Source organism: Sorex fumeus, unplaced genomic scaffold (genome assembly GCF_029834395.1).
Source record: "Sorex fumeus unplaced genomic scaffold, SorFum_2.1 ptg000007l, whole genome shotgun sequence".
NCBI classification, from domain to species: Eukaryota; Metazoa; Chordata; class Mammalia; order Eulipotyphla; family Soricidae; genus Sorex; species Sorex fumeus.
In genome coordinates this window covers 34,367,537-34,391,202 of record NW_026606064.1, presented here as the reverse complement: position 1 = coordinate 34,391,202, position 23,666 = coordinate 34,367,537, and the positions used below count along the sequence as shown (strand labels likewise).

At 39.8% G+C, this 23,666-nt stretch overlaps 1 protein-coding gene across 2 annotated transcripts in view; it reads left to right on the top strand.

The window, feature by feature from the left end:
• NELL1 (neural EGFL like 1) overlaps positions 1-23,666 on the top strand; it is a 1,007,676-nt gene that overhangs the window by 133,699 nt on the left and 850,311 nt on the right. For both annotated transcript variants that reach the window (XM_056131034.1, XM_056131033.1), the window contains exon 4: positions 11,311-11,481. In XM_056131034.1, the coding sequence (XP_055987009.1) occupies positions 11,311-11,481 (171 nt within the window). The remainder of the gene's footprint in view (positions 1-11,310; positions 11,482-23,666) is intronic.

Here is a 23,666-nt window from a genome sequence, read left to right as displayed (position 1 = left end):
ATTGAATAGAATTGCGTAGTTAGGAGTCTGTTGAAAATAGGTACTTTGACAGGTGTTCTCAAGGTACTTTGACATGTGTTCCTAAGACCAGTGACCCCATATGTTTAGTAGAGATCTTAATTATGGTTTTAAGTTTTGGGGCCACACCCAGCCATGCTCAGGGACTACTTCTACTCCCGGCAAAAGTACTCAGGAGTCTGTGCAGTGTAGAGGATCAAATCTGGGCCTCCTGTAATCCAGCTTGCTGAACCTCAGTTTTAAGGTTTTGTTGTGTTTTATTTTAGGTCACAGCTGGTGGTGCTCAGGTGTTACTCCTGGTTCTGCACTCAGGAATCACTCTTGACAGTGTTCAGGGCATCATATAGGATGCCAGAGATTGGTCACATGCAAAGCAAGGACCTTATCCATTGTGCTCTCTCTCCAACCCCCAGTTTTTAGTTTTTAATGTACTTTGGGAGGGTATTTTTTATTACACTGTGTGCATTTCTGTCACACACATGCAATTATAGTAAACACAAGTATTACATTTTGACAAATATCTACATCTAAAGTTCACTCCAGAGAATTCACTTTTCACCCTTCTAATTCAGGCAATCAACCTCTCTTTTGATTTCATTCCCCTAAGTTAAACCACCATCTCTTTGTGGTTTTAAGCTAAATTAACTTTGCTTGTTTAATCTTGTTTAATTCATATAAGTGGAATCCATGCAATATGGACTCTTGTGTGTCTAGCTTCTCTCACCCCTGTAACATCTTGTCTTGAGAGTCATTGATGCTTTAAATTTTTTTTTTTGGTTTCCCTAGTGGTGGTCAGGAACCTTAGGGCCATTCCTTGTGGTACTTGGCTGGTGGTTCAGCACTTGGTCCTGAGGATGCATTGCTGTTTGAATCTTGTGTGTGGGATGGGTCATGGGAGACATTTTGCAGTATTTGGGGGCCTCCAGGCCACACCCAGTGATTCTTGGCCAGTCTCTATTTCTACTCTCAGTGCTTAGGAGGCCATGTCATTCGAGGGATGGACTTGCGTGAGGTCTCCTGAACTGTGGTTCCTGTTGTGAATGCGTTGTTCTATTCATTCCTTTTGTTATTGTTCATTTTTTAGTTTATAAATATCTACAATTTATCTATTTTTTGACTAATGTGTAGTTTTTAGTTTGGGACTATTAGAACTTAAACTGCAGCAAACATTCCTATACAAACTAGTTTGTGGTCATAGGTTTTCATTTCTTTTGGGTGAACACTGAAGTAGAGCAATTGCAAGATTTTAATGGGCATGTTTAGATTTCTTAGATACTGAGATTTTTAAATGCATGTATCTTAGATACTGAGATTTTTAAATGCATGTGTCTCTTTGTGGTTTTCATTTCCCTGACTCATGATGTTGGCCTTTTTTATATCTCTTATTAAATGGTCAAATGTTTTGGCTATTTTTATTTTTTTGTCCATAAAAATTAGTTTTAGTTGTTCTTTATGTAGCCTAAATATAACTCCTTTGTATAAATTTAGTGCTCTATTTTATATATGGACTAGAGAGATAGTACAGTGGGTAGAGCATTTGCCTTGCACATGGCCGTCCCAAGTTTGATTCCTCCACCCTTCTCAGAGAGCCCAGGAAGCTACTGAGAGTGTCTCACCCGCATGGCAAAGCCTGGCAAGCTACCCATGATGTATTGGATATGCCAAAAAAAAAGTAGCAAGAAGTCTCACAATTTGATGTTACTGGTGCCCGCTCGAGCAAATCAATGAACAATGGGAGGGAAGTGCAGTGCAGTGTATTTTATATATACTTGTCCTTTCATATTTATTCTTTCCCTTTTCTGCAGTAGTTTCTTTAGGGATTAGAAATAAGCACATATCTGTACCTACTAGTATAACGTATTTAAATTAATATTATTCTTTTTGCAGTACAAAATGCTTACTACAGCATCATTCCATGTGACTTTCCTGTTCATTTTGCTGCTGTTGCCATAGTTTTAATCTTTAAAGTAAAATCCTATAGACCTCAGTTAGTATTCTCTTTTCTCTTTGTATTTGACACCAATATTTCTACAGACATAGATTCTGTGACTCAAAAATTTGGACAAGTTTAGAAGGGAGGTATTTGTCCATTATGGTTTTGGCTTTAGCTGGGAAGAATGACCAGGTGGGGAACCTTTTCCAAGCATTTGCACTCAAGATCTCTGCTGTTTGACTGGGATCCTAGCTAAGTGAGACCACTAGTGTGTGTGTGCATTCAGTTTGGGCTTCTTTACAGCCTGGAAACTTTCGGGGAGTCAGAGTTCCCATGAATGACTGAGAACTTCAGGCACAAATATTCTGACAAACAAGATAGAAATCCCCTTAGACCAGCCTTGGAAGCCTAGTATGACTTTCGCCTTTAAAGCATGGATTTGATCACCAAGCGGACGCTGATGTTGATACTACTGTTCAAGTAGAAGCCATTTGGGATAATATTATATATAGAAGTGCTTCTGGATAGGAGATAATGTGGCTATTTTTTGGAATGTACCATTTTCCCAAAAGAAATATTAGGCCATGCACTGACAGTTATCTGTCATACCCAGTACAACAGAATTTATTGTCTTTTGCCATCTATTTCTTCTTATAGTCTAGTAATAGCATTGTATCCCTGATTACTTCTAAGTATATGTTTATGTGTGTATGTGTGTGTGTTTTCTTTCCTCAATTTCATATTCTTGCATCTCTTTTTTATGAAGCAAGGCTAATGCCCTTAAATTTCTATGACTTGTTATCTGTAAAGCTTTATTCCTAGCTCACTTCTGTGAGATTGGGGCCTCTGCTCCAGGTGGTCTTTAAAGGTGTATTTAATGACTCCCACTCACCCAGTGCTCAGAATTCTTACTTCGGACCTTCGAAACCAGAACAGAGTGCTGGCTGGGGAGTAACTGAAAGAGCTAGATCACATGCTTTGCAAACATGCAGGAGACCTGGTACTCAGAGTACCACTAGGAGCACCCACTGAGGAGCACTCCAGAAGTAAATGCTGAGTACCACCAGCTGTGCCTCCTGCTCCCCAGCTGAACACAAGCTCTCCATCTCATCCCCCAAACCGAAAATCTTGGCATGAATAAGGCTACACTTTTTTTTCTTCTTAAATTTTTATTAGTAAAACACCATGAGGTACAGTTGTAGACTTAAAATTTTTGTGCTTGGGTTTCAGCTATACAATGATCGAATACCCATCCCTCCACCAGTGCCCATTCTCCACCACCACCAATCCCAGTATCCCTCCCTCCCCTCATCCCCCCATCCCACGCTACCTCTGTGGCAGGGCATTCCCTTTTGTTATCTTTCTCATTTTGAGTGCTGAGGCCACACTTTCTTAACTGCTTCCATGCACTTTACCTCTGCTCATGTTGTGCCAGGGGCAGTCGACAAGCTTTATCTTGTTGATTCCAGATTTAAGCTGTCTGAGGAATATAGTTTGGAGTGTGCCCAGGGAGAAGGCTGGGTGTGACTATTCATCACTTCAGCGTTGTCCTATCCTTTCTCTTCCCAGGTGCTAAAGAGTCTGTTGCCGGAAATGTCAAGGGCAAAATGAAATGGACCAACCAATTACTCAGTTTCTTTTAAAGTTTATTGGTGTGCAATGTAGTATATGAATTACATGAATTTAGATCTCAGCTGGACTTTAACAATTGAGGTCAGCAGTTCCAGACTGTTTGGGAAGTCACTCCCAGTTCCCCAGTGGAGATCCTATGGGAAATTTACATAACAACTTAGAATGATACAGCTTTGGTTAGGAGCTCCCCACCCCCATCTTTCCCTGACTGGAGAGCCACAGACCCTTTCCAGGAATCCTGGCGCTGTGTTAACCAGACCTGATTCCTTTGCCAGGAGACACAGAGTTGCAGGGGGGCAGGGACGTGTTTGCTGGAGATGACATGGCTTGTGTGCAGCAGATTGAAATCAAGGCTCTATATTTGGGACCTGTGCTCTCTTCACTAGTAACTTAATGGGTCTCTAGTCTGCATTAACTGGGCCCCCTAGATCAAGGTTCCACATGGTCCATCTTCATGGCAGTTTGGCTTTTTCTCTCCATTACCCCAGCTGGAGGGAAAGGAACATCTAAGCAGACAGTTGTAGTGTTCTCTGGTGATGGTTTGTTTACTCATAGTCAGAGGAATGGGAGCTCGTCTCCATTGTACTTGGGGTTAGTGGAAGATTAGGCATGGACCCTTTCTGAGGTTACTCGGCCATTTTGGCCCTCTGATCCTGAGAAGATCATGCCATGGTGGCTGGAGAGAAGCACAGTGGGATGGAAAGTCCCTGGATTTACGCAGAGATGGATTCATATCTTAGGAGAGAGAGGACTTTGGAAAAGGCATGTCATCAATGCGGTCTGATTTCACACTTAAAATATGAATCCAGTAACCACTGTCACTGTCACTGTTACTGTCCTCCCATTGTTCATTGATTTGCTGGAGCGGGCCCGGTAATGTCTCCATTTTGAGACTTGTTACTGTATTTGGCATATTGAATACGTCATGGATAGCTTGCCAGGCTTTGCCGTGCAGGTGAGATACTCTCGGTAGCTTAAAAAAATTCTTTTTTAAAAATTGAATCACGGTGAGATAGTACATTTTGAAACTGTTCATGATTGGGTTTCAGTCATACAATGTTCTAACACCCATTCCTGCATTAGTGTAATTTTCTAGCACCAGTGTCCCCAGATTCCCTGCCACTCTCTCAGGCCATCTCCCAACTCTACCTGCCTCTATGGCAGGCAGCTCTCTTCTCTTTCACTTGATCTCGCTCATTTTAGCCATTTTAGTTTGCAATATAGATGCTGAAAGGTTATCATGTACATCCCTTTACTTTTAATACTCAGTTCTTGTCCAGAGTAATCATTTCCAACTAATATTGTCATAATGGATCCTCCTTTAACCCCTCATCACCCCTGACACCCTTGTAGTGACTTCCAACCATTGACCAGACCCAGAATCTGGAAACAACATGAGTTGTGCAAAGAACAGGTGAATGGATAAAGAAACTACAGTACATCTACACAATGGAATACTACACAGCTGTTGGGAATAATGAGGCCATAAAATTTGCCTACAAATGGATGGTCTTGGAGGGTATCATGATGAGTGAAATGAGTAGGAGAGGGACAGTCATAGAATGAATGAACTCATTTGTGGGATATAAAAAAGTATGAAACTAATATCCAAGACCAGTAGCCACTGTTTAAGTGTGTTGGCAGAATTAGAGGTAATGAATTAAAAATCTTACACAGTAAAAAATAATGGAATGTTGCTACCTGGAGCATTAACTTTGCCTTTGCCAAGCAGAGGCAAAGGCAGAAGACTTTTTGTCTTCTAGGACATCATTGATTGTGTTGTAGACAGGTTCAAGTTAAGGTTCATTTGCTGATAGCTGTGTGTGCTTCAACATTTAAAATTATTGTCTGCCAAATGAGTAAATGGTTAAAAGTGTGGGCTTGGCACACTGCATAAAGTGTAAACTTTGGAGCCAGGTCGCACCCATCTGAATCTCAAGGCTGATGCTGTTCAGCTTGGAGCCTTGGGAAAGTGGTTCAACCTATCTGTGACTCGATTCCATTCCCTATAGAAGAGGGTGATAACAGTTGGTAATTTTTAAGTTTGTGATGAGTGTTAAGTGAGATAATATTTGCACAATGGTTCTAGGTTCAGAATTAGTGCTGAAAATTGTTTGTTAAAGCAAAAGGATAAATATTACAATGACTTATGGTAGGAATTACTTTGATCTGAAATTTGAAGACCCAAAGGCATTCGCTGACAATGATAAATATTCCCCAAGTAGTATTAGCTTTTATTAAATAAAGGTAGCTATATTGTTTTTTTATATTTTATCATCAGAATTACACTTTCCTGAGGTCCTACCAAATTGTAGACTGTATGGTAATAGATTTTTTTGTTTTTTGTTTATTTGGGGGCCACACTTGGTGCTACTCGATGTGGGCCTCCTCTGTTCCTCTTGAGGATCATGTCTGATGGTGCTCAAGAGACCATGTGGTGCTGGGGATTAAAGCCAATCCTCCTGCAGCAAAGAATATATTCAGCCCTTTGAACAATCTTTTTTGGGTCAGTGGGGCACACCCAGCTGTGTATGCTCACTCAGGGCTGACTCCTGGCTCTGATCAGTGATCACTCTTGACAGGGTTTGGGAGACCGTATGTGATGCTGTAGGTGAACCCAGATAAGTCACATGCCAGCCAAGAACCTTATCCCTTGGTACCCTCTACTCTCTGGCCACTTTTGAGCTATCTTTCCAACTCTGAGATGAAATATTTATTTATTCATTTATTTATTTATTGAAGTAAAGCAGATATTAGTTGAAGGTTTTTGGAAGGGGAGGAGGAAGAGAGAGAGTGAGAGAGAGAGAGAGAGAGAGAGAGCGCAATGTGTTTAAGAGAGAACGCTGGCTTCTCCAGAGGCAGAGAGAGAGCCACTACACACACCGCAGCATTAGATAGGAAAGTACTCATTGACTGAAAGTGCCCTAATTTTCTTTTGTTTAGAACACCTCCCCTGGACATTCAAGGTGTGATTGGTTGTCAGGGGATAGGAGAGGTGGTTCTGAAATATTAGAAGTTCTTGCACTAACTCTACAGCTTCCTTTTGTGTGGTACTCTTTAATTAGCCAATATATATCCTTCTGGTGTTACTGGAAAAGAGTCTTATTCTAAGAAACCTTTTGCCTTTACTAATGAATTAGTACCGGATTTTATTTAAAATTGACTTTAGCCATTTTCATCCCACTATTCAGAAGCAGTGCATTATAATTATATATGTAGTAAAAGAAAATATAGATTATTGTATATAATGTCTCTGTATTGATCTCAAAATGGATCCATGGTTTATGTTTTGGAGGAAATAACAAACATTTTAATTAAACAACTTGGTGAATCTTGATCTTATTGGAACTATTTGAATTGTTTCTGGGTTTTATTTTCCAGTATACTATGGAATTCAGAAAGTATTGGAAAATTTGACTTCACTTATGGTGACTCTGAATTTTTCACAGTACTTAAGGGGATTGGAAAATTTGTCATGCTGATTTAGATCTGTCTAGTTCATAAGCAAATAATAAGATTTCAGAAATGAAGCTGAAGTTGGAGAGACTCTCACAGTGTTGAGTCTGAATGATTTCATGGTATTAGTGGTGGGGGGGGTTGGGGGGAGAAGGTCAGTTTAAGTGTGAGGATGCATGATAGTCATGCCCAGCCCAGAACAAGTGTCATTATTTCTGGATACATATTTCCTATGGAGGAAGGAAAGTTTTCTACTTTTCTTAAAGCATGGTGGCCAATGAGGGGAGAAATATACAAACAGACAAAGGCAGAAGGATCCTTGTTTTGCTAGGACATCATTGACTGGATTGTAGACAGGAGAATAGAGAAAGGACCTGGCCTGTCAAAGCAGAGGTTTAGGAAAGCCTCCCATTGCTGTTCTCAGATATTTGCAGGCTAAGGAAGGTCTCCCATTGTTGTTCTCAGATATCTGAAGGTTGAACAAGCTTTCTGGGAATCCAGAGTGTTCATTGGAATGGCTCACTTGACTGAGGTCCAAGGCTAAGGGGAGACATTTTGCTCACAGAATTTGGCTCTTTTATTACCCACACAGTTGAAAAGATCCCCATGCATGTATGGTCTGAATAAAGGGGGCAAACAGCTCACCTGACTCCCATTTGTGGTCCTGTCCAGGGCACTGCCTCTCCTGTTAGTGCACGTACCGAGCTCTTCCTCCTTTCCTCCCAGCATCATATTTCTGCCTGTCTATGACCAGCTGACCTGGAAGTAAAAAATCCCTCTCAACTCTTTACTCGAGTGTTCCAATCTGCACAGCCATCAGGGTAGTGTTAAATGCAGATTCCAATTCACGTAGGTCTCCCTTATTTGCCCTCTCCCCCCTCCCCCTCGACTAATTTGGATTTCTGTGGGTGCTGCTGCTGCTGCTGGTTGTGGTTGTTTGGGCCACACTTTGAATTACAAGCCTCTACTACACATCCTGGCTCTTTCAGGCTATTGCCAAATCCCAGCTGATCGAAGACTGCTTCTCCTGTTTCCCCTCAAGACTAAATCTCAGATCTCTCTTTGCAGACAGTTTCATCCTGGAAAAATAAGGTCTTCTTTCCTTCCTAATACTCAGGAAACAGTTTAATCAAATATAATTTTTTGATTCAGGGTTTTGCTCATTCCCAAGATCATTTTAAGAGTTAGCTAACATAAAAAAGGCTTTATCTTGATATTCATGTAAATTATTTGAGAAAATGCACTTTTGGGATAGATGCATGGTGATGCCAGAAACTTTACCTCAAGTAACTGCATTCAGGTGTTCAAAATTAGGGCTTTTTTCTCTTTCTCATAGTTGTATATTAGTAAGTACCCCAGAAATAATGACTACAGTGCTTTGTAAAGTGATCTTTGAAGATTTGTTTATGGCACTTTTAATACTTGCTTACTGAGGCCATAACCTCAGGAATAGTGATGAAATCTTATTAAATAAATATGTCTCCCTTCTCCCTTCCTCCTTGCTTTTTTTTTGGGAGAGTGCATTCCGGCAGTGCTCATAGCTACTCTTGAGTCTATGCAGTACTGGGCATCAAACCCGATTCAGCTGTATGTATGGCAAGCACCTTATCTGCTGTACTCTCTCTCCGCCTCCTGCCCTTTAAAAAAATTCCATGAGGTGATAATTAGAAGTACATCTAATTTAGGGATAGTTCTCATTGACTGAGGATTGATAGAGAATTTTTTTTTCAAGGTCATGTTCCTTCCACTAAAGATGTTTACTGGTCAGATACTCATTGGGAGGTTTCTCATGGATGTGTTCATCTTGGTCTGGCCTTAGATATAAAATCATGTTGTATTTCTACATAGGGGCCTTAGATATAAAATCATGCTGTATTTATACACAGGGACCCCATGACCTTGGGCAGAGTATTGGCTATTTCTGATCCTGTGTGAACTTGCATGTTGACACAGCTAGGCATAAACTACTTTTGTTTGGGGGCTGTACTTGGTAATGCTCAGGAGTTACTCCTGACTGCACTCAGGAATTACTTTCAGTGGGGCTCGTGGGTCCGTACAGGATACCACGGATCAAGCCCTGGGTCATCTATGTGTAAATCAAGTGCCCTACCCACTGTACTGTTGCTCCGGCCCCAGGAATTAAATGTGTGATGGAGCGAACATTGGCATATGATGACCCTTCACGAAATGGCAACTTCTCTTGGTGCTTGTGTTTCTCATAAGCCAATTTCTAGACTTTTTTGTGGCAGAGTTGTACATATTTTAGTTTCCTTTTTTTACTAGTCTTTAGTCTTATTTTCATAGGAACTTGAGAACAAGATCTATATTTTAAATCCCCATTTAGCCCTTCATGCCATGAATAGCAACAACATGTTGAATAAGTTACTGAATGACCAGAGAATCTCAGAGGTCTTGTTGACCTTTTAAGTCCTCTGATTGATTCTTCCAATGTTTTAACTGCTTGGAAGACACTTGGAGAATTCCATTAAAATGAATGTCTTCTTTGTTAAGAGATTTCCTCCTTTGCAGCCTTGTAAAATATGTATTGCATTTTTATTAATAAGGCTGTGTCTGGAAATGAAAGAACATGAGAACTGGTATTCAGTAGGAAACAGGCCACCTGAAGGGGTTGGGGGGTTGGACAGGGAGGGGGATGTGGTGCTGAAAGGTGATACAGTACTTATCTGTGATACCCTAACAGCTACAATACTGCAAACCATCGGTGAGGGAAGTGGACACTGGTGAAGGGATCAGTGTTGAAACATTGTATGCCTGAAACCCAATCATGAATAGCGTTGTAATTTCACGGTGAATAAATTTTAAAAACGTAAATGAAGAATTAAAAAGAAGTCAGTGTCTGGTCACAGGAGCCAGCTGTAATTGTATACATAACCTCTTCGGTTTGTGACCTGGCACTTGATTCATTGTCTCATGCAAATGAGGCGAGTCAGAGGATGGTCTTGAACCTGCTTTTCCTATAACACCCTGTTGAGATGATTACCATGAACAAGAAATAAGCATTCCCCACCCCCTCCTGACATGAGGTTTGGGGATCATGCATAATGCAGCTGAATCTTATGCATATACTCAGTTATACGATAAACTCAGTTTAGGCCTTATGGAAGATGCATTTTGAGTTTTTGACTGTGCAGCTAATGTGTCAAACCAATGCAACAGATTAATGAAGAAGCAGGATGTGCCCCCAAATCTGGTAACTGAACCTAGTTACTGCTCAGGAGGAGAAGATTTGGAGTTGTCTGTATGAATGAGTTTTGGGGGAACATGGCATATGGGGTCATCTTTTTTTTTTTTTTTTTTAGTTCTCATGCTTCTGAAATAGGCAGCAAATGGCTAGACTGTCAACGTTAGACATGAATTTAAATCTTGGCCTGGGTGTATTGTTTAATTTCCACAATATCAGCTTTATAATATTTTTTAAAAAGATTGTATCAACCTTGTAGGTTTTGATGGGTGATAAATCAGTGAGCACCTGCCAGGTACCTCATGCAGTGCATTGGCAGTGATTTTAGGCCTGGTGTTGATGATAACAGCACAATTCAGAAGTGTGGAATAAATGACTGTGTTGGCCTGGCATATATTTAAATAATGTCCCAGATTTGCTTTCTATATTTTGTGACTGAAATATAGGCTACCCAGGTAGAATTAAGTATTTGTTCTGAGTCTGGAAAACATAATGATCCGGACATAGAAAAATCTCCCTTAAATATTTCATCTCATAATCAGATTTGAGTAGTTTACCCCTTTTTCCTTATTACCTAGGAATGGTGGCTCATATGCAGCCTTCTATCCAGGGGCAAGTAAAAATGCCTTACTAATAACTTAATTTTGACAGTATACCTAATGTCCGACACAATTTTTATTTAATTTGTTGAGATAGTAAAATAGCAGCAAGAAAAATAAATCTAAACAAGTTTGTTCCATGTGGACAGCACATTTTAGACAATCAAAGAGTTCTGAATTTTACTACACATTTTAGAGTTCCAAGATTCACTATAATTCGGTGGGGTTCTCATCCCACTGTGCATCTCCATTTTAGAGACTCGGGATACTTACTGGGAATTCTCAGTGGGTGAATTGAGTCCCACATGGCGTATCTGATTTTAGGTTCTAGCTCTTGTGTCATGTTGGCTAATTTGGGTTTCAGAGAAACCTGGGGAAGAGTGATTAGATTTGAAATGATAGTTTAGACTTGAAATGATGTTTGTATTTTCCTAAAGTAGGATAAAACCTGTTTGTTCTTTTGCACACAGCTATTTTGAACTGGAGAGCAGTGGTCTGAGGGATGAGATTCGATATCACTATCTCCATAACGGGAAGCTGAGGACAGAGGCTTTTCCCTACCGGATGGCTGACGGACACTGGCACAAGATCGCCCTGTCGGTTAGTGCCTCTCATCTCCTGCTCCATGTCGACTGCAACAGGTAGGTCTTTGCCTTTGATTTTTTTATGGCTCTGCCCTTGAAATGGATGCCTGGGAAGAGAGAGAGAGAGAAATCAAACTCCTCCAAGGCTCACTGGGAAACCAAAACCAAGGGAGCCTAATTGTAATTTAACTTACTGAATGGGCCATTAGGCATGCTGCAGTGACCAACTGTAATACGCTAAGAAAACAGTTCATTAAGATGAAACAGTATCCCGTGATTAGGAACAAATGTACAAAAGGTTGATTACAGATTGGGGAATATTAAGTGCACCTCAGTGTACTCCAGGCGCTGCCTGAAATTCTGTGGAGCTGTGATCACAGTTAACTGTGATGTATTGTTGTTGAGTTCGTTCTACTTGGAAGCGAATAAGCTCGTCTTCCTTAGAATGAACCTGAGTGCCCTGTGTTACTGAAGCGGCTAATTCTATTTCACCTCATCAGGTTCAGTTTTGCTTAAATATCTTTTCCAAGTGAAGACTTCTTAAAGACAATTCTTTGAATCTTTTGGATTTGATGCCATCCATTTTCTGCACAGGAATAATTCTTCCAGCTTGGCTGAGGGTGGCATGGCTATTGGTGAGGCCTAGGGATTTTACAGAATGTTGAGGGTTGGAGTGTCAAGGAGATATTCTCTTCCATGCCTGCTTCTGTGATCCAGCTTATTGCCAGCAGAAAAAGGAAACAATTGGTCCCTATTGAATTATTTGTGGGTGGACAGCTGGATAATGGTGGTCAAGGGGAATATTTCGGTCTCTCCTGAAAAATTCCTATGGATAGTGGTCTGAATTCAATTACAGAGAATGTTTTTTGCATTCTAAGTAGTGACCATGCATTGCTGGTTCTCATTAATAATATCATCAATGTTAAATTACTATTAAGTTATCTGACTTGTTCTGTTGGGGCCCAGGACAAAAAAAGATATCTGGGAATAGCCTTGCTTCTGGAAATGAACAGCGTAGTGGGGTGTGTGTGTAGTGTAATTACAAGGTCATTCAGCTCCAGATGGTTTTTCTCTGAGGAGATTCTTGGTGGTGCTGCCTCCCCATCACTACAGTCCCTTAGGAGCAGACTGGAAGGGGAGAAAACAGAAACTTGAATCCGCTCAAAGAAGTGTTTGTCACTTTGAAGTGAATCTTGGTTCATTTTGGTGTATCTATTTAAGCTCCTCTATGGATTTCTAAAAAACTGTGGCTTTAGCCGATAGACTATGATAGAACATGTGTATTGAACAGGTTCTATAGAAACTGCTAGTTCTTTTTATCTCTTTAGTCCTGGGTTGGGCAGCCTGTGTAAAGCCATCCCTCAGCTGTTACATTCATAGCCACCTTCAAGAACTCATTGTTTCCCTCAGTTCTCTGAAACTAAATTGACCTATTGGTTAGCAATCTTGTTTTCTTCTACCCGTGCCCTTCTATAGAGTAGAGTCTGCAGGCCAGAAAGAGCAGCCAAAGATCAGGTTTAGTTGGTTTGAAAGCTAATACTTAATGAGACAGTGGCTACCAATGGAAATAATATGTAATATACTCCATGAAAACTATGGAGACATTGATGTGATTTTTGCTACACAGCTTTTTTGCTCCTTCCTTCCCAAAGTATTTTTTGTTCCCTTATCATATTTCCTGACCTTCTCTTTGAAGAAGAGGAAAAAGGAGAGAGGCATTTTTATTTTGTCTAATCTGTCTCATGTCTCCACAAATATTTGATCTCCATAAAATACTTTTATTACCACCTTCTTTGTCTTGTGAATTTGGAAAAGTTAATTTTATTTTTCTGCTTTTGTTTCTAACCTTGTAAAAAGGGAATAATAATACATACCCATAGACAGCAATGTTAAATGATCTATGAAAGTTTGTGTTTTGCAGGGGCATACGGGTTATACCCACAGTTGCTGGGATAACATATGTGGTGCTGGGGATTTGAATCATGATATGACATATGCCCTAACCCTTCTAACTTCTTTGTAGCTCAATTCATGTAAATATTATAAGTTTGTACTTGGCCCTAGCACTCAATATCTCCTTGTTGTTTTTGTTGTTGTTGCATATTCTTCACATCTGTGGCACTTCTTTGACACTGTCTTCAAACTTTCACTCAGAGTATATCCTTCTCTTTTTTTGGTTCTGACTCATCTCTTTTTTTTTAATTAAAAATTTTTTTGATAGTGAGACATCATGAGGTACAGTTGCAGACTTACACATTTTTGTGCTTGGGTTTCAATTATACAATGATCAAATACCCATCCCTCCACCAGTGCCCATGGGTATATCCTTCTTAAGGTGACTTGGCATTTCTACCAGGAAAATGGGAATGGAATGGGAGATGTGGGGAATATTCTTTGAGGTCAAATTTATTTACAAAGAGTACACTGAAGGAGATTCTAAATATCCCATTCCTTCTCTTGAAAATGTTCATCTTTGGGCTCATGGAATATCATATTATTCTTTATGTAAGATTTTGGAGGAGAAATAAGGAATTGTTTCTAGTAAATGATTAATGGACCCAGACACACATGAGTTTTTCCAGATATCTCAGGAGAAAGAAAAACTCTGAAGGCTATGCCATAGGCAAGGTAAAAATCTCATTCTGATATAGAAAAAGTCCAGAAAACTTATTTCCAAACTTGACTACACATAAGAATTACTGGTAACCTACTGGATTAGAGTACTTATGGGCAAGAATCTGCAAATGTAATTTTTTTTAAGGAAGCTCTCCATTTAGGTCTTATACAAGCACTCTTGGGTTTTGTGCATGACCAGAATTTCAAAACTACTATTTGGGAACTATAGGGAGGAGAGAGGAAAAGAAGTTAGAAAGCAACAAATAAGTGAAAACATGGAAAACAAGGTACCCCAAGTAGGCTGCCTCCGATAAAGAGGAAGAGTAGACTGAGGAGACAGTTGTGTCCAGTGCACAAAAGAAGCCTACATTTTTCATGAATTTCTTCCTAGCCAGTCCTTGCTGTTATTACAGTGGGAGATGCTACATATATAAAGTGCTATGTACTATTATTTATCAAGGCTATCCTAACAAAGATTGAGTTTCACAAAGGTTAGTTTTTGCTCTGTAATCACCATCTGTTTGTACATCTTCCCTTCTTCCCTCCTTCCCTCCTTTACTTCTCTTGGATGTCAACACGATCTGATGTGTTGAGTGCAAATATTTTCTCCCATTCAGCTGTTGTTTAGTTTTATCCTGTGTTCCTTTTGTGATTCAGAAGCTTTTAAGTTTGATTTAGTCCCATTTGTTTAGTTTTGATTCTGTAGCCTTTACCAATGGCATTGTGTCATTGAAGACTCCTTTGATGTCTAGGTATTGGAGTGTTCTGCCTACATTTTCCTCAGTGTATTTTATAGATTCAGGTCTGATTTCAAGGTCTTTGATCCATTTTGCGTTGACTTTTGTATAAAAAGTATGAGATTCATATCCAGCTTTAATTTCTTACATGGGGTGATCTAATTCTCCCAACACCGTTTGTTGAAAAGCTGTCTTTATTCCATTTCATGCTCTCAGTTCTTTTGTCAAAAGTTAGTGACTATATATATCTGTATATATATATATATATATATATATAGGGATTTATCCTTGGGTATTCTATTCTGACCCATTTGTAGAGAGTCTGTCTATATTTTAATACCGTGTTGTTTTGATCTATGAAGTATTTACAAAGATCAACAACAGCAAAAATGTAAAATTTCCATAAAAAAATGAGAGGAAATGAATAGACACTTCTCTGAGGAAGACTAAATGGATGGCCAATAAGCACATAAAAAGATTGCTCATTACTTGTTGGGGAAATCCAAATCAGGATGACAGTGAGCTATCATGTTACACCAGAGAGAATGGCACATATCAAAAATACTGGGAATAATCTCTGTTGGTGGGAATGTGGTGAAAAAGGAACCCTCATTCACTGCTGGTGAGAATGTTTTCTGGTTCAATCCCTATGAAAAAATAGTAAGACAAGTACTCAATATACTCAGCATTAAGCTTCAATATGACCCAGAAATTTTACTTTTGGGTATCTATCCCCAAAACAGAAAAAACATTAATTAAAAAGACAATAAGCACATAATTATTCATTGCAGCATTCAGTACAATAACTAAGACTTGGAATCAACCTAGACATCCAACAAAAGATAAGTGAATCATGAAGATGTGGTACACAGTAGAATGCTACACAACTATAAGAAATAATGAAATCATGCAATTTGCTGCAACACTGATGGAATTGGAAGACATCATGTTAAATGAAGTTAGTCAGAAGAAGAACAATGAACACAGAATGATATTACTTATCTATAGTATTTATTATAACTGGACAAATATAGGGAGGATAAGGAAAGAAAGAGTGGAGGGGTAGGGGAGGAGGGACAGATGAGAAGCAATGAGTGCTAGGGCAGGGGGTTAAGATGCAAAGGTGGTGTTAGGGAATAATTGAGCGAAATATCCAAATTATGGAGTCAACCACACTGAATTCAAGAGACCCAAACTTTAATAACTCAAGTTAGAAAGGTGCCTGTCAAGAGGGTATGCTGGAGGGTTAGGAGTGGGGGGATACGGAAGGGGATCTGGGAATATTGGTGATGGGAAATTCACCGTGGTGGTGGGATATCGGTGTTGCAATATTGTATGTCTAAAACTCAAGTATATTGTAAATCTCAGTGCTGTAATAAAAATATTTTTGAAGAGCCTTATTTTTATAGTTCTTTTGTTGGTGGAGTTTGGCTATCATTTTCTCAACGTCTAACCACTAGGATTCTGATTAGATGAATGATTATTGAATATTGTCCATGGTAGTCACAGTGCTAGAACTTCACATAAATAAATTCATTTCATACTCATAGTATTAGTTTTCTCATTTTAAATTAACCTGTCAGATTTTCAATAAAATTGATGTTTGTTTCATATGTACACCATTATGATTAAATATATAAATTATTTCAAAGAAATCACCACAGTAAGTTTGGTTAACATCCTTCATCACACATATTTAAAAATTGTTATTCTTCTTATGAGGACATTTACAATCTATTTTCTGGGCATATTTATCATTCAGATAAATGATAAGTATTATTAACTATTGCTGTTAACATAATGCTCATTATATTCTCAGGAATTACTTATTTTGCCACTGGAATATTTTTTTCTTTGTAATGTGATGGAAATGAGCTCCAAGAGGAATAAAACATTCATATCATAGGAATTCCAAAAAATAAAGAGAGGAAGTGTGCTATTTTTTGTATTTGAATAAATAATAGATAATTTTTCAAGCTGAGGTAGGAGACATATACTAGATCCAAGAAGCTCGAAAGGCTCCAAACAAAATGGACTCAGATAGATACATACCAAGACATGCTGTAATTCGTCGATTGCCTCGAGCAGGCCCCAGTAACGTCTCTTTCATCCTAGCCCTGAGATTATATTCAGGGCTCTTTAGGAGAATGAGACCCATCATTGTTACTGGTATTTGGCATATTTGGTAGGCCACGGGGAGTTTGCCAGACTCTGCCCTGTGGGCAGGCTACATTCGACAGCCTGCAAGTTTGTCCAAAGTAGGAATGAGATAATAAAATGTCGCGCGGCCACGAATGCGGCTGCGCGGTTCCGGGATGTGCATTTTATAGTCTCTGAGTCTTGGCCGCTGATGGGATTACACGGCGCCAGGGGGCCAGGTGGTGGGTGTGACCCCCGCCTACTGGAATTTGGAGGATCTGGGTGGAAGATGCTCGACTCCAATTCGAGTAGGCTTGGAGGTCTCGGCCCCGGAACCCGCGTGGCTTTGTCCCTCTGCCAGTACCTTCAGGTGTGCGGAGAGTGGTCTCAGCATGGTGGTGGCTGGTCCTGGAGGTCTCCGGCTGCCGTAGCCCTGGCAGGGGCGGGGAGGAAAGCTCAACCCGCTCCCCTCCAAGGGACTCCGGGAAGGAACACCGAGGCGCGGGGGCAGAGACTGCACTGCTCTCGTCCGGGATGTGGATTTTATAGTCTCTGAGTCTTGGCCGCTGATGGGATTACACGGCGCCAGGGGGCCAGGTGGTGGGTGTGACCCCCGCCTACTGGAATTTGGAGGATCTGGGTGGAAGATGCTCGACTCCAATTCGAGTAGGCTTGGAGGTCTCGGCCCCGGAACCCGCGTGGCTTTGTCTCTCTGCCAGTACCTTCAGGTGTGCGGAGAGTGGTCTCAGCATGGTGGTGGCTGGTCCTGGAGGTCTCCGGCTGCCGTAGCCCTGGCCGGGGCAGGGAGGAAAGCTGTAATTAAAATGACAAAATCAAAGATAAAGAAGCCAGAGAAAAGCAAAGTCACATTTAAAGGCACCTCACTCCCAAGACTTATACTAGATTTATCAACCTATAAATTCTACAAACTGAAGGCAATAATATAAATGTAAAAGAACTCTAACCAAGAGTATTCCAACTAAAGTTATCATTCAGGTTCAAAGGAACAATTCATGTTTTCCAGACAAATAAAGAATTCATGACCACTAAACTGGCTCTGTAAGAAATGCCAAAGAAAACCAATTTGGAAGTAGTTGGGTACTTAAAACACAAATGGACTTCAGATTTACTTGCTTAAATTTAAAGTGAACTATAAGCTTAGGTTTATAGGTGTTGACTTCATAGTAACAGCAAGAAATAACAATTAACTTGGGGGCTTGGGGATGACAAAGTATTGGAACACTGACATGTATTTGATATCTGTATTACATAGACCCCTGCATATGCTGGTCCCCAGGCAACTCTAAGATTGCCAGTATTTAAAGAGTTTACAGAACTCACTTCAAATCATAAATAAGAAGAGGTAAGTGGAACAAAAGATGTCGAAGTACAAGGAGGAGGAAAAAGCTGATGAAAGGCAGAGAAAATAGCAAAAATACAAATATATAGAAAAAAATCATACAATTTATCTTCATGTCAGTAATTTGACTAATATTAATGTTTTAAATTCACTAATTGAAAGGTACAGTGTGGCTGTATGGATCTAGAAGCAAAATCCAGCCTTTTCTTAGGAGACCCAGTTGAACTTCAGTGCTAAACTTTGGCTCTAAGTTAAAGGTTGAGAAACAATCATTCTGGCAAATGGTAGCCTAAGAAAGGAGGGACAGCCACAGGCAAAAAATAAATTCCAAGCTAAAAATGTTAGTGAGACAGGGATGGATTTATAATGATTGAGATCAATACATCAAGAGACTTAACACCCAGTAGTAATATATTCTCCAAATGAAGGGACAACATAATAAAAAATACCTAGTGACAGACTTGAATAGAGACATTGACAGAACCACACTAGTAGACTTTAATGCTCACCCTCTCAAAAACAAACCAGTGAATCACACAGAAAATCAAAAGGAACCAATGAATCTCTTAGATAAGAAGTTGGAAGAGCTAGGCTTAATATATACAGGGCTCTGCACCCTCAAAATGCTGAATGCACATTCATCTCCAATACATAAGGAACATTCTTAAAGATATCTGAGTCACACGCTGAGATATAAAACAAATATCCATAAACTCATAAAGCCAGAAATCAGAGAAAGTATCTTTTCTTTTCTTTTCCTTCATTTTTTAAAATTTTTATTTTTTTTATTAGTGAAACACCATGAGGTACAGTTGTAGACTTACTATTGTTTGTGCTTGGGTTTCGATTATACAATGATCAGATACCCATCCCTCCACCAGTGCCCATTTTCCACCACCATGGATAATATCCCCCCACCCCCACCCTCCCATCCCCCCTACCTCTGTGGCAGGGCAATCCCCTGTGTTCTCTCTCTCCTTTTGGGTGTTGTGGTCTGCAAAAGAGGCCTTGAGTGGCAAACATGTTCAGTCCATAGTCTACTTTCGACATGCATCTCCCCTCCTGGGAGGATCCTCCAAACACCCTTTATTTGGTGCTCCCTTCTCTATCTGAACTGCCCTTTCCCCTAGAATACCCGGCTGGCCTTTAAGTTATGGAGTAATCCTCCTGGTGCTGATCTCAGCTATTCTTGGGTATTAATCTCATATTTTGTTTCTTTATATACCCCAGATGAATGCAATCTTTCTATGTCTATCCCTCTCTTTCTGACACATTTCGCTTAGCATGATACTTTCCATGTTGTACTAATTGTATGTAAATTTCATGACTTCATCTTTTCTAACAGCTACATACTACTCCATTGTGTAGATGGACCAAAATTTCTTTAACCAGTCATCTGTTCTTGGGCACTCAGGTTTCTTCCAGTTTCTGGCTATTGTAAAGAGTGCTGCAATGAACAAACAAGTGCAGATGTCACTTCGACTATACATTTTTGCCTCTCTGGGATATATTCCCAGTAGTGGTATTGCTGGGTCAAATGGGAGCTCAATTTCTAATTTTTTGAGAATCGTCCATACTGTTTTCCAGAAGGGCTGAACCTGTCGACATTCCCACCAATAGTGAAGGAGTGTCCCTTTCTCACCACATCCGTGCCAACACAGGTTGCTTTTGTTCTTTTGAATGTGGGCCAGTCTCTGTGGTGTGAGATGGTATCTCATTGTGGTTTTGATCTGCATCTCCCTGATGATTAATGATGTAGAGCATTTTCTCATGTGCTTTTCTGACATTCAGATTTCTTTTTTGAGAAAGTTTCTGTTCATTTCGTTGCCCCATTTTTGGATGGGGTTGGATGTTTTCTTCTTGTGGATTTTAACCAGTATTTTGTATATCCTGGATATCAACCCCTTGTCAGATGTGTATTCGGCGAATATCCTTTCCCATTCTGTAGACTGTCTTTGTATTTTGGTCACTGTTTCTTTGGAGGTGCAGAAGCTTCTTAGTTTAAGATAGTCCCATTTATCTATCTCTGTTTTCACTTGCTCAGCCAGTGGCGTGGCATCTTTGAAGATACCATTAGCTTCCATGTCATGGAGGGTTTTTGTCAACTTTGTCTTCAATGTACCTTATGGTTTCTGGTCTGATGTTGAGGTCTTTAATCCATTTTGATCTTACTTTTGTACATGGTGTTAGGCAGAGTTCTGAACCAATTTTTTTGCATGTAGCCGTCCAGTGATGCCAGCACACTTTGTTAAAGAGGTTTTCCTTACTCCACTTCACATTACTTGCACTTTTATCAAAGATTAGATGATCATATGATTGAGGGGAGATGTCAGTGTATTCAACCCTGTTCCATTGATCTGCAGTTCTGCCTTTGTTCCAGTACCATGCTGTTTTAATTATTACTGCTTTGTAGTACAGTTTGAAGTTCGGGAGGTTGATTCCTCCCCATTTTCTTTTTCCTAAAAATTGTTTTAGCTATTCGTGGGGGCTTATTGTTCCATATAAATTTCAGGAGTGTTTGCTCCATTTCTTTGAAGAATGTCATGGGTATCCTTATAGGAATTGCATTGAATTTATACAATGCTTTCTGTAGTATTGCCATTTTGACAATGTTAAGTCTCCCGACCCATGAGCAGGGGATATCTTTCCATTTCCTCATGTCCTCTTTTATTTCCTGAAGTAGCGTTTTGTAGTTTTATTTGTACAGGTCCTTTACTTCCTTAGTTAAGCTGATTCCTAGGTACTTGATTTTCTGGGGCACAATTGTGAACGGGATTTTTTTTCATGTCGCTTTCTTCTCTCTCACTGTTCGCATATAGGAAAGCCATGGACTTTTGGGTATTGATTTTATAGCCTGCAACTTTCCTATATGAGTCTATTGTTCCTAGGAGTTTTTTGGTGGAGGTTTTTGGGTTCTCTAAGTATAGTATCATATCATCTGCAAATAGTGAGAGCTTGATTTCTTCCTTTCCTACCTGAATGCCCTTAATATCTTTTTCTTGCCTAATCGCTATTGCAAGTACTTCCAGTACTATATTGAACAGCAGTGGAGAGAGTGGGCATCCCTGTCTCGTCCCTGATCTTAGAGGGAAGGCTCTCACTTTTTCCCCATTGAGGATGCTTGCTGTAGGCTTGTGGTAGATGGCTTTAATTATGTTGAGGAAGGTCCCCTCTATACCCATTTTAGCTAGGGTTTTCATCATAAAGGGGTGCTGGATCTTGTCAAATGCTTTCTCTGCATCTATTGATATAATCATATGCTTTTTATCTTTTCTCTTGTTGATATGATGGATTATGTTGATAGATTTTCGAATGTTAAACCATCCTTGCATCCCTAGGATGAATCCTACTTGGTCATGGTGTGTGATCTTTTTGATGAGTAGTTGGATTCTATTTGCTAGTAGTTTGTTGAGGATCTTTGCATCTGTGTTTATCAGGGATATCGGTCTGTAATTCTCTTTCTTTGTGGTATCTCTGTCTGCTTTTGCTATCAGCGTGATATTTGCTTTGTAGAAACTGTTTGGAAGTGTTTTTGATATTTCAATTTTGTGGATAGCTTAAAGAGGATTGGGAGTAAGTCCTCTTTAAAGATTTGGAAGAATTCACTAGTGAATCCATCTGGGCCAGGACTTTTGTGCTTGGGGAGATTTTTTATTACCATTTCAATTTCCTTGATGGTGATAGGTCTGTTCAGGTATTCCAGGTCTTCTTGGTTCAGCCTTGAGAGTCTGTAGGAGTCTAGGAATTTATCCATCTCCTCGAGGTTTTGATGTTCCGTGGCATAAAGCTTCTCAAAGTACTCCCTGAGGATCCTTTGAATTTCTCTAGTTTCTGTTGTAATGATCCCCTTTTCATTTCTGATTCGGTTTATTAGGATTTTCTCTCTCCCTTTCTTTGTGAGTTTTGCTAGAGGCTTATCGATCTTGTTAATTTTCTCGAAGAACCAGCTCTTGGTTTCATTGATCTTTCGGATTGTTTTTTGGGTTTCCATCTTATTAATCTCTGCTCTGAGTTTTATTATTTCCTTTCTCCTGTTCGGGTTGTGCTCCTTTTTTTGGTCCTTCTCCAAGCTCTTAAGCTGTGAGGTTAGGTTACTTATGTGTGCTCGCTCCTCCTTCCTGAGGAATGCTTGTAGAGCTATAAACTTTCCTCTTAACACAGCTTTTGCTGTGTCCCACAAGTTTTGGTAACTCATGTTCTCATTTTCATTCGTTTCTAGGAATCTTTTGATTTCCTCTTTGATTTCCTGTCTAATCCACTCATTGTTCAATAGTGCACTGTTTAATTTCCAGATGTTTGATTTAGTTTTCTGTTTTTGTGTGTGATTTACTTCTAATTTTAGTGCATTATGGTCTGAGAAGATTGTTGATACAATCTCTATCTTCTTAATTTTATGGAGGCATGTTTTGTGGATCAGCATGTGGTCTATCTTGGAGAATGTTCCATGTACGCTTGAGAAGAATGTGTATTCAGCTTTTTGTGGATGAAGTGTCCTGTATATATCTACTAAGTCCCTTTCTTCCATTGTTTCCCTCAGATGAAGTATGTCCTTGCTAAGCTTGAGTCTGGTTGATCTATCAAGAGGTGACAAAGCGGTGTTGAAGTCTCCCACTAGTAGTGTGTTGCTATTGATGTCTTTTTCCAAATCTATGAGTAGTTGTTTTAAGTACTTTGCTGGTCTCTCATTAGGTGCATATACATTTATTGTTGTAAGTTCTTCCTGTTGTACAGATCCTTTGATCAATAAGAAATGGCCTTCACTGTCTCTTATGACATTCTTCACTCTGAAATCGATGTGGTCTGATATTAGGATGGCTACCCCAGCTTTTTTATGGGAGCTGTTTGCCTGTAGGATTGTTTTCCAGCCTTTGACTCTGAGTCTGTGTTTGCTTTGACTATTGAGATGTGTTTCTTGCAGGCAGCAGAATGTTGGGTTCAATTTTCTAATCCATCCTGCCACTCTATGTCTTTTAATTGGTGCGTTTAGCCCATTGACATTGAGAGAGATTATTGTTATGGGATTTTGTCCCATTGTTCTGTTGAAATTTGGTGTATTTGAGGGGCCTTTCTTGCCTTAAAGTAGCCCATTTAGTTGTTCTTGTAACCATGGTTTTGAGTCTATGAAGTTCCTGAGCTGTTGTTTGTCTGTGAAACTGTATGTTGTTCCTTCTATTATGAATGAGAGTCTTGCTGGGAAAAGTATTTTTGGGGAGGCATTTATTTCATTGAGTTTTTTCACTATGTCCCACCACTGTTTTCGGGCCATGAGGGTTTCATCAGAAAAATCAGCTGTGAATTTTAAGGATGCTCCTTTGTAAGAGATTTCTTTCTTCGATCTTGCTGCTTTCAGAATTTTGCCTCTGTCTAAGGTTTTGGTCATTTTGATCAGA